At 30.3% G+C, this 12315-nt stretch overlaps 2 protein-coding genes across 3 annotated transcripts; one reads left to right on the top strand and one right to left on the bottom strand.

The window, feature by feature from the left end:
* The first annotated feature begins 358 nt into the window (after positions 1 to 358).
* Positions 359 to 5080, top strand: mtTFB2 (mitochondrial transcription factor B2). Its single transcript, XM_090112559.1, has 7 exons — positions 359 to 923; positions 1009 to 1150; positions 1526 to 1665; positions 1744 to 1890; positions 2043 to 2182; positions 4443 to 4607; positions 4789 to 5080. Exons 1-7 carry the CDS (start codon positions 528 to 530, stop codon positions 4952 to 4954), a joined length of 1296 nt encoding a protein of 431 aa, XP_089968685.1. The 5' UTR covers positions 359 to 527; the 3' UTR covers positions 4955 to 5080.
* Positions 5068 to 12064, bottom strand: LOC149900702 (uncharacterized). Of its 2 annotated transcripts, XM_090112558.1 has the most exons (5): positions 11759 to 12064; positions 10118 to 11313; positions 9693 to 9876; positions 9031 to 9142; positions 5068 to 8009 (listed from the first exon to the last, which is right to left on the bottom strand). In XM_090112558.1, exons 1-5 carry the CDS (start codon positions 11847 to 11849, stop codon positions 6551 to 6553), a joined length of 3042 nt encoding a protein of 1013 aa, XP_089968684.1. In that variant the 5' UTR covers positions 11850 to 12064; the 3' UTR covers positions 5068 to 6550. The 2 variants fall into 2 exon arrangements, with proteins under 2 accessions (XP_089968684.1, XP_089968683.1); XM_090112557.1 differs by lacking the exon at positions 9031 to 9142 and having other exon boundaries at positions 5068 to 8013.
* Between the last annotated feature and the right edge of the window lie 251 nt (positions 12065 to 12315).

Below are 12315 nucleotides of genomic sequence, written 5' to 3'. Positions count from 1 at the left end.
TAGTACTCGATTTGTTTATGTTATATCTAAATTTATTATCTCTAACAAAATAAAACTGTGAATATTTATCAAGCGTCCAAATATTGTAGATTTTAGTTTTTATGTTATACTTTGTACATAGTTTACTGTTCGTCCTTTATAACAATTAAATTAACCTGGTGTTGGGAATTTCTATATATTGTGTGTGTCATTTTTTTGTTGTAGATATCTGCGCTTGACTGATACATTTCAGTTTCTTATAAATCTATGAGATGTAAAACTATCCACAACGTGACATTGGCAAAATTGTGGCAACGCAGCACTGCCATTTATAAAATAAATTGAATTTATCTAATTAAAAATCCGAGTATAGCCCGGAGCCCCATGTAATCAAATTCAATTTCAAAACAAATTTCATGTATATTTTAGTGATTTTTTATGATATTGGATCAGTAGAATAATAGAATTATTTTTAAGTACCTACATTTGAGAGGAATTAAAATATTTCTAAACAGGCTATCAACTCAAGCATTAGTATCACATGAATTATGTTTTTAAATAAATTTAAACCACACAGATTAAGGTTATGTGCGAGGTTAAAACATAAAGAACATAAACAAAATGAAGAGATACAGACTGAAAAAGGTGCTAAAAATGCGACTGATTTGATGAATTATTTAGAAAGTAATGAGGAGTATAAAAATATTATCCCATGTTTGCCAAAGGCACTTTTGAAGAAATACAAAACACCTGAAACGATGTACATAATTAATAAAAATACAGCCAGAGATATTGCCGATACTATAAAAGGCCACTTTGACAAACATGCACCAATAGTCGAAGTTAATCCTGGATTAGGATTTTTAACAGAAGCAATTTTGCGATGCCAGAAAAATCCAGTTTATCTATACGAATCATCCAACTACTTTAGTAATATTTTAAATGTAAGTTTGAAAATAAATTTTAGGATAAATGTTTTTTTATTAATATTTAGTAATATAAATGTCTTTGTAAATTATATGTTTTAAGGATTTACAACAAAAATATCCTGAAAGAATCAAATATAAAACTGCAGATTTTTTTGGAATGTGGAAATTGGCTTTCCAAGATAAGATGGATGATGGAAATAGAATCAAAGAATTATTAGGAGACTTGGCTACTGAAAATACTGGTAAGAAAATAAGTGTATTTAATTATAGTATTACATATACTTAAATGATAGGAATGGACTGTACTTCGTCATCTTGAACAGACCTTTGGCTTCGGCTGAAGTTCTGCTTACTGTTTATTACAAGAAAAAACTGAAGAAGATATCTGCACATAAATAAATAAATAAAAGACATTCTAGACACCTATAGCAGAATATTAATACAAAAATATTTAGATCAAACTTCTATAATTTAGAATTTTATTATTACTGACTGTTCTGTTCGGCCGATCACTAATTAATTATTACTGGCCCAGATGTCTTAACTTTATAAAATTTTACGACAAATTATAGTAAAGCTATAATATGAAATAATGGGTAAATCTTCTATTTTTTAAGGAAGAAAAATAAAAATAGTTGGAGCTATGCCTGGATTATCATTTGTAAGACACCTTATTAATACCATTGTTTTTCACAATACAACAAATCAACTTGGTAGGCCGGATTTATTTATAATTATACCAGTTCATCATTATGAGGTAACATAATTTTTATTTTTATAGTTTAATTTCTTAAAATGTTATTCTTATTAATATCATTATAATTGAAAAATACAGTTTCTTACAGATACTTTAGTGGAATATGGGAAACACAAATCAGTACCATCCTTATTTCAAACTCTTTTTTATTCTAGAGTACTGAAAAAAGTACCCAAAGCCCACTTTCTACCATGGATTTATCCTGTGAACAAAAAAGTTTCTGTGGTAAGTTTTTAAGTGATTTATTTTTTAATATTGTAGACAATTAAAAACAAATCTTAGTTGAATATGTTCACAAAAAATAATTAAACAATTAAAAAGTATTATTTAATGTACATTTTATTCTCATGCCTTTTATATAAATGTTTCAATTTCAGATAGATGAACACTTCCTATATTTAGTAAATATAACACAAAAAGAAACGCTACCTTGTCCACCTGATTACTTACCATTATTATGGTATTTTTTTAAGCCTCACACTTTCTCAAAGACCTCAAGAGTCATTCCTGTGCTAGAGTAAGTACATATTGTTATTTAATGTGTTTAAAATGTAAACTTAAAAATTGTACCTAATTGCAAATTATTTTTAAAGAATTTGTAATTGCAACTCAAGTTTGTAGATTATTTTAATTATAGACTACAAGCCCGCATAGGACAAAAATATGGGTCAAATGAACCACCAGGGGACATATCTAGAACGATAGCAGAGCAAAAAATAATAAGATTCATCACTATGCCGTCACTTGTAAGCTGTCCAACTGAGTGCAGATGAGAATTGAAAAGTACAGGTAGACTCGGTAAATTTTGGTCATATATTTTTGTACGGCATTCTTAACCATCGATAGATCCATTAAAAATAATAAGAAACCGCTCAGTGCCGTACAAAAATGGTGGTCCACCAAGTCGGAATTTTTATTTAATTTCCGAGAGTTACCGGGGGTAAATTTGGTCATTTGACCATGTACGGCATCTGTGTCATACTATTGCTATACTGCTTTTAATCCATTATTCCGCAACGCCGTACAAAAATCATGGGGACAAGGGGAAAAAATCGAGAGTTATAATCCCCTCTCTTTCCCCACTCCAGGGGGTCATTTGACACAACACGAAATAAATTTATTTTTAAAGTATTTTATGCATAGATAATATTTTTTCATGTGCCGTACATTTTCGTTGGTTCAAAGGGGAAAAATCTGAAAAAGAAAAAAAATCCATATAACGAAATGTTTGCTTTATATTTTTATAATAAAATATAAATATACATTAATATTAAGAAGCTCGAGGTGGTTAATTATCACCTTGGAAAGTCGGAGTCAGGTGGAATGGACTCCGTTAAATTGATGAACTAATAAAAAAGCTATGAACGAAAAGATGTGAATTATATGCAATCAGTCCATGAATACAGGTAAAGTCACAAGCAAATGCTAGTAATATATACATTTTCAAAATGTACAAGTAAAGCGCTTTCAAATGATACCAAACACTGCATATTTATCTTAACTTTATTTTTTTACTCTGTTTGTTTTGTCCGCTAGAGGGCGCCACATTAGATTTTGTGAAACCCCATATAGCCTTTAGCTAGCTGGTCGCTGGTTATCCAGTGAACAATTCAGACGCTTCTAATGATATGTCATTTGTCGAATTCTGATAAGTAGTTTAGAAGTTACGAGGGAATAGATGAACATACATACATGACCTGTAAACAACCATAACCCTCCTTTTGCTTTGCCGTAGTTGGGTAAAAATATGTTAATGCCGTACTGTATCAAATGGCCATAAAGCACCCTTAAAATTGTAGCTTTCGTCGCTTTCATCAGCCTAAAAGATGTGGTCTGCACAAAAATGTACGGCATCGTTTTTTCCTAATTTATCTATGTTAATACTATTTAAAACAACGGATAAAGTGTAGAAAACTATTAATTTTCATTAATCTACGATGTTTAAACTTTAACAAAATTTCTGGTTTTGCATTTCTCTATAACTTTTTTTAGAACGGTTTCTTTTGAACGGCAATACTATACAACAATTGAATTTTACAATATCATGTTAAAAAAAAAGTTCCCGTACAGGGTCAAATGACCTTACAGCTCTTTATATCAAGAATTCGATGAAATTAAGATGATTATTGGTATACATTTAAAAGAACAATTATTTTTTGACGGCATTGCTTTTAATAGTACTTTTGAGTGCTAGATAATGATTTGGAACCGAAGCCGTACTTAGTCAAATGACCCCCTGGAGTGGGGAAAGAGAGGGGATTGCAACTCTCGATTTTTTCCCCTTGTCCCCATGATTTTTGTACGGCGTTGCGGAATAATGGATTAAAAGCAGTATAGCAATAGTATGACACAGATGCCGTACATGGTCAAATGACCAAATTTACCCCCGGTAACTCTCGGAAATTAAATAAAAATTCTGACTTGGTGGACCAACATTTTTGTACGGCACTGAGCGGTTTCTTATTATTTTTAATGGATCTATCGATGGTTAAGAATGCCGTACAAAAATATATGACCAAAATTTACCGAGTCTACCTGTACTTTTCAATTCTCATCTGCACTCAGTTGGACAGCTTACAAGTGACGGCATAGTGATGAATCTTATTATTTTTTGCTCTGCTATCGTTCTAGATATATCCCCTGGTGGTTCATTTGACCCATATTTTTGTCCTATGCGGGCTTGTAGTCTATTATTATAATACTTATTATGATGGAAATATAAAAAAATATACCTACATAATATGTATATAATTAATTATTAAATTACGAAATTACAGGCAATGGATACCAGGCTGCGGTGTATGGCTTATAACTGGTCAAGATCCTCCAGATGTTAACAAAGACATAGCCCCAGGGCCCAATGATGCAAAACTTCCCCATATGACTATCTTCACCCAGTTTGGTGACTTGACATTACAACAAAAAATTACTGTTTTTAAAAGGTATCATTTTAATTCCATATAGTTACCTATCTTATATTTGGTTGAATTTTTGAAAAAAAAGTGTGATTTCCTCCCAATTGATATTTAAAATATATTTTAACATTCTTCATAATTATACAACTAAGTATTTAAGTAAAAATTATTCCCATATTTTATTATTATTATTTATAACATTTTACAGGTTTGTATCCTGGCCAGAATTTGAGCAATGTCCATTTAGGGCAGCTATGGATAACAATTTACCCAAATTTGCTGTAAATTTGGATTCTGACATTAAAGAAAGCTTGGAATCAAATATTGATGAACTTGAACATTCGGATTCCGAAACTGATCACGATACTGTATAGAAATAATAATAAACTATTCTAAGAGTAAATTTGTTGTATTATTTATTAAAACATTTTCAATAATTTTATAGTCTCTAAAATTCACTTTTAAAGAATAGGACAATACACAAAGATATTGTGCATAGATGCAATCATTTATTTCATACAAACAATATAGAGAATAAAATTAAAATCATAAGATAAATAATAATTAACTTTAAATTTTCAATAAATTTAAATAATATTTTCTAATTTCAAATCGGTAACAATAATGTTTAACTTACAAATATATGTGATGGTTTTTATACATTTCAACATTATATACAAATAATATATTTACAATTATTTATAATCAATTTACAAAATTGCTTTTAAAAAATTCCTTTAACTATTTTTTATTTCTCATTAAGTAAGTATGTATCTATATAGTTAATATTATTTTTCAAAAATATAAATTCTTTAACAAGATGTTATTAGGTTTTCATATCGGATTTTTATTAATAAATACTTTTAACCAGATTTAATGAGATCACAATGCATACAGTTCCATATACATATTTATATCTTTTTAACAAATCAAGGTTTACTTCAATAATACTTTTTCAGTAATCTTCAATGTTGTTTCAGTTCCATTTAATATTACTTTATTTAAAATGAGTGAATATAATATAATCACTATTAAGATATTATAATCTTTTCAATAGCATACTACTATTATAACAACAATGAAAACTTATATTATTTATTGCATGCTATTAATAAATTTGTATTTTACTTACATTTCGTTTAATTATCTTAAATGGTGCCAAATTTTTCGTTTTTTTATTTGAAATATTAATACATGAAATCCTACATGAGCCATACATGAGCATTGATCCATTGCACAACTACTACTGAACATACAATATTAGGTATCAAAATAGTAAATCTGCTGCCTCACAAAAATAATCAAAGAAATGAAACAATTGAATTTACAAATACACAATTTGTAATAACAACAACACCCTATATGGTTAAATGTATATATAAGATTCCAATAATAAGGTTTCGAAAGGAAATAATTTAAAAAATTGTAACTTAATAAACGGCAAGGCTTGTTTACAAAAAGTACAATACAAACATCGTACCAATTTAGTAATTAAATCTTTTTTTAATCTCTCGCATGTTGTATCGAAACTATCATAATATATAAATTATATCTTAACAGATATTGCTGTCTGAAATAACTTCAAGGAAGAAATTAAATATAAACGCAATGAATAAAAAAAGTTTTGAGAGGTGTCAAGGGACACCCGGATGGATGGAACGAAGTTACTAAAATAGCTGACTTGCTTTCTATGAGAGAGAGAGAGAGCGTGTTTCTCTGTCTGTCGCAAAAAGTGTATTTACAAATTTTCGTGAGAATTTTTTCCGTCTAGCCAGTAACCCCCTTTCACAACGCTCGATAAGGAACTTCGTTCCAAAACGTATTCGAAACTTGACAGTTATAACTATGATTGCTATGATACTACCACCACCACTCTATATAATATATACATATATTTATTTTTATTAATTAACTACTCTTTACAAAATTAAGTACATTTTAATGTATATTTAAACAAGATACTAACAATGTTATAAATTTTGGAAATGTTTATCAATATAGGCCCCGCGGTTTGAAGATTTTGGGGTTATATAGTTTAATGTCGGTATATCGAGAGAAATATTTTGATTACTTTTTGAAGCACTATTTAAGTTGGAACTCTTTTGTATATTTGAATTAGATTGAACATTAAAACTAATTGTGTTTAAACTGTTTTGTGATAGACTTGGACTAGAAACGAAGTCTGTCCACTCATCATCGTCAGCGAATATTGGCGTTTTCTTTGGCGCGTGTTGTTTCGGTTTACTAGATACAAAATCTCCCCAAATGTCGTCGTCGGATATTTCGTTCTGAATAGCATTCGCCTTATTATGGATAGGAGACGCCACTTTACTGGGACCACTAGATACCGTATCACTTTTTAGTGATTGAAGACTTTCTAAGGGGTTAAAGCTTGAAAGATTCTGCAAGTCTATTCCGGGCTTTGGCCAGTTAATCTGTGAATAACTTTCCAGGGATAGTGGTTGTAGAATTTGTCCGCCTTGCTGCGCTCGCAATGTAGAAACAGAATTTATTGGTTGTAGAATATTTTGGTTGACAGGAGACTGTTTTGGGTTAAAGTTATTGGAATTGTTTTTATGAAAACTGCTGTTTTCTACATTACTGGTGTGGTTAGAAGATAAAATGTCATTAGACTTAAAACTTAAAGTATCCATTTGTTTTTTGACACCAATTACAGGTTCTAATTTTTCAAAGGAGTTATGTTCAGACTGTACATGGTTTATATGATTAGATGTAGGAGTGGGTGCTGATTGGAATGTCTCAAACTCATCTTCTGTACTATTCTCATTTACAACTTCATTTACTTCTTTGGAAATGGGCAAATCAGGTTTTGTTTGTTCTTGACCTTCATTATTCCAATTACTATTACTATTAGATATAAAATCAGAGAAATCGTCAAAAGTTTCCTTGACTTCTCCAGGGTCAGGCCAATTCAAGGTTGGCATGATAGGTTCTAGTTTCACTGGTTGCAGCAATTGAGTTTGATATCTAATGCCTGAATTAGTGGAGGGGCCACTGGTACTTGGTAAAGTAGTAGTCACTTTGTCATCTGGTTGTAAGCAGTCAGTATTTGGCATTGAAACTGTATGACTAGGAGCTCCTTTAAAATCTTGGAATTCCCAATAATCATCATTATTTTCTATAGTCGAGTGTTGTGAGGGAGGTTTTTCAATATTTATATTATGGCTTTCTATCTGTTGTGGGAGAAGTACTGGAGGCCCATTATCATAGTGAATCGTTTTTGATCTTGGTGTTTCCGAGTCAGTGGGGGTAAAAATATGTGTGTCAGGCAAACTGATATGTCTTAGTGGCTGCACACTTAATGTACTGGAGTGTATCTTATCTATGTTAGTAACTGATATTGCTTTCTCGAACACATCCAAATCTGAAGGTCTGATTTCTCTAGGTGTTTTTTCTTTTTCCATGTTGCTGGCTGGAATTATAAATTTATATATTTAAATAATTTTAACGATTACCTACAGGCTACATATTAGGTATTGTAAATCTGATGTTAAAAGTGATTTCGGATGAGTCTTTTCATTATAAAATATATAAATAATACAACAAATTTTCCACAATGCTAAAAATAGGAACATATTTTAGACTGTTAAATTACATTATTCAGTGCATATAATATCAAAAACACATTACTATTTTTTTGGTTATAAAAATTACAGATTTATAAACATTTTTGTTCATTGATCCATATAAATAACATTAACTTTGCAAAATTTCATTTTACTAATTAATGATTAATAACAAACCATTTTCTTTTTAACAAAATTAAGGACGCGTCTTCATGGGTAAGAATATATTCAATGTCCAGATAAAATATAGAGGTGTTCCCTCTATTGCAAATTTTGTGTAAGAGGTCACGGGTAACCATTTCAAAAATAAACATTTCAAAACAAATTTTAAGGAGGTATGAAGTAATTTATTTGTGGCATATTAGAACAGTGCGGATCCCTTCAAAAATAAAAAAAAAATCACAGTAGGATGAAACCCATTAAAAAAGAAGGGAAATGTGATAAAAATGAAAGGAAAAATAAATTACGGTCGATCTGAGTTCGGAAATCGTCAACGACCACGGCAGCTGACGGTTACGGGCTCACCTCTGTTACCAACCTGCGATAGCGCGCGTAACCGCCTACTCCTTCATCTGCGAGGCGGCATGAGCGGAATACTTTTCATACCGCCTCACCGCCCCGGACGATGGAGCAGTCCCTAATTAGAACTTCTTGTAACAAAGACATTTAGTTACAACTAGGTATAACTAGGGAAAATCCATTTCAACCGAAAACGGGTTATAACTAAAAAATAGTAATTTCACCAAAAAAAGTATTTTTGTTGGATTTGAAAACGCGTCCTTAAATCAATATATTTATTAATAATAATTAAATAGCCACACTGGATGATGTTACATTCAAGTCATTGCTCCACTCAATATTACTTACCAGTAGAAAGTAGCTCTGATATTTTAAGTGTGGAATGTTTGTGAGCCATTTGGTCTAGTGTTGCCATGAGATGTTCTAAATCTAGGAGAAGAGCTTCAGCATATGTGTCTATGGTATGGGTTAAAGGATAAAGCAAAATTGCAAAGGTGTTCAGTGTTAATCCATGTGCAAGACATGCAAAAGAAGTTCATAGTGAGAAAAATATCTTAAAATGTAATTTGATATGAATCTTAGCCGTGTTTTATTACATTAATCAATGTATATTATAGCATCAAACCTCGTTAATTTGCATTGTTAGTTGTTACAGTTTTATAATAAGAAACTAGATTATACACAACTTTGAAAATGTAATATTAACTTTACTAATGTAGAATATATAATTCCACAATATTGGATAGCTAGTAAGTCCATACAATCTTTTTTGAAAAATATAATACATACAATTAATTTCTGTTGAATGATATAAACTATATATTTTAACCTTAAAGTTTATACAAATATTTATATCATCCAAAGCATTATTTAAACTACTTAGTAAGTGGTAAAGAAATGTCATAAAAATTGAGTTATTATATTTTGAATGTATATAATCTAGTCTCTATTATGTTAAGTTATTCATAGCTTAAAAATGCATATAAATAATCAATATAAAACTTACATTCTTGCCCATCTGTAGTAAAAGGATCAGTCCAAGAAGTATCTTTAGGTGTTACTTTATCACTGTTAACCGCTTCTGAGGAAGGAGCATTAGGAACAGCTGCTGGCTTTTGGGGTTGAAGTGGGGCGACACTCAAACTTGTTGCATATTTAGGTGTGAAATAGTTCCATTTTGGACCAAATAACTGAAAATTTTAAGAGAAATAACTTTAAATCTTACTACAAATTGCTGAAGTGAATGCCACTTAAGGTATGGTTTATAAAAAATTATTATCAAAAATCATCAAGACCCCTAACTGCGGGAAGAGGCAGCATAAACAAATCCTTATTATCTTTTACTTGTAAATTCTGAATCACTTACATGTATTCATATAACTATTCAATGAAAGAAATGTTTACTTTAAAGAGGAAAAATATTCTACTTACTATATTTCTTGAGTCAATGCACAGAGCTTTTAAGAGGCTTTTTTGACCTAAAGAATTATTCCAATGAACCATATATGGTTGTCTCTCATCTACTTCTTTTAAATGATGCCATGTTTCTGTTAACATTGAGTCAAGTGTTTTATCAAATTCTGGTTCAAAGTTAGGCAAATCTTCTGGAAATATATTAAATATAATATTATTTATGCTTTCTAATATCTGTGCCTCATTATCGGGAGACTGAAAATTTAAAACTGTAACATGGTGTGCTAGTTCTGTTTCCATTGTAGGTTTGTCCTCTGATTCCTGATTGACAGAAGATTTAAAGTCATCAAAATCTCCAAAATCATCATCCAAATCCACATCTTCGCTATTTGTTATAGGTTTATTTACAACAATTTCTTGTTCATTATTAACTTGTTCTTCTTTAAATGGTTGAATAGTATCACTACTGTTCTCAAAATTTGCTTTAAAATCACCAAAACTAAAGTCTTCCGTATCATTATTGTCCCAGGGATTTTCAAAATTAGCTGTTACTTCATTATTGCTTATTGAAGTTTCTGTAAATTTAAATTCTTCAAAGTCATCAAAATCATCGGTAGTTGTTGATTTTATAGCAGGTTCTACTTCTTCAGATTGAATGGTATCTTGTTTTATGTGTTGTTCAATATGAATTTCATTTGATACTGGATCTTCTTTTTCTATTTCTACTGTGTTTTCAGAACTATCTTGGACCTCACAATTATCCAATGGACTAACATTTGTTTCTGATATACTTTTTTCATCACTACTTTCATCTTCTTCATTTTCGTTTAAAACAACATTAGTTTTATCAGGAGAATCTAAATGATCTACAATACATGAAATTCCATAAGTATCAGAGTCAACAGCATTATTTATAGTGTTTGTAACAAGATGGTCCGGAACTACATTTTCTTGTTCAATTTTTAAATTTAAATCTTCAACAGCAATATCTTCACTTTTAGTTGTTTCAGTTTCATTTAATGTAAACTCAGTCTGTACAGCATCAGATGTTTCAGTACATATTTTGTTTTCTTCAACATTCATAGAACTATTTTCAGGCTCCGATTTAAAAGGTGTTATATTTTCATTACTATTTGGCTCTTGACAGTAATTAGTATAGGTAGAATAATTTCCATAATCATAAGAATCATTATCTTCATCTTCTTCCTGTGACACTAAAAAATATGACAAGTTTTAAATATTTCAAAATAAATAATTGTAGCTTAATATTGAATTATGTATATCACTTTTTATCTTCACCCTACTTCTTTTCCAAAATGTCTTACACTTTATAATATAATATAAAATAATATATCTAACTATTTTGTATCTATAATAAATCCAATAATTGCGCTAATCCACAATCAATGTTCATATTCTTATTCCAAGGGATTATTTTCTTTTGTTTCTTTAATAACTCAGGCCCCGGAATCACAGACACAATAGAAAATCTATTGTGTCGTGGACCGATCGGGCCGTTCGGGGCTCAATGGGTTAATACATTATATTAAAATGATTGTTCTATACATTTGTATCACTAAAATGAATAGAAAAATCATTTGAATTTCTCTAGAATATTGAGAACATAAATAAGGAGTAAGAGTTTGAGCTTGAACTTACGTCTGTACTGTAAATCAAAATCTTCGTCTTTGTCGTCTTCACACTGATCTGGAGGTGGTGGTGTACTGCAAACCAACGGAGGAATCGACATTATGGATAACAAAACTTGATTTTGTGTATCAGGAAATGTTTCGATTATTTTTGTCTTTGTATGGCCTTATTTAATTAAAGCGTACATTTGCTTTCCTAGTTACTTAAAAACATGGCAAATATTCTATTTAACAAGGGAAATGGACAGCTGTTCACAATAAATAATTGACAAAATCACTTTATAGTTAATTGATGAACTGGGTTGACTGGTTTTGACGTTTGTCATATTTGACATTGGCAATAATGACAAGTCACCAATATCCTTGCCAAAACGTCTAGAAACGGAACAATAAACAATGCTAAAAATGTAAGTTGATCATAGTCACGTATTTTATTCTGTGGTAAAAAGAAAATCTTTCAGCGTGTTTATGAAATGAATGTAAAATATGGTGCAACGACGGCAACGACGCTAAAAGCTCTATTATTTCAGGAAGTAGTGCACAGGCGATGAAGATATGATAGCATTA

Source organism: Colias eurytheme, chromosome 18 (assembly GCF_061535395.1).
Source record: "Colias eurytheme isolate Ceu_HAF_F1 chromosome 18, ilColEury1 Martin Lab GWU primary, whole genome shotgun sequence".
NCBI classification, from domain to species: domain Eukaryota; kingdom Metazoa; phylum Arthropoda; class Insecta; order Lepidoptera; family Pieridae; genus Colias; species Colias eurytheme.
The sequence above is the reverse complement of the archived record's forward strand: the minus strand, read 5'-3'. Positions and strand labels throughout refer to the sequence as shown.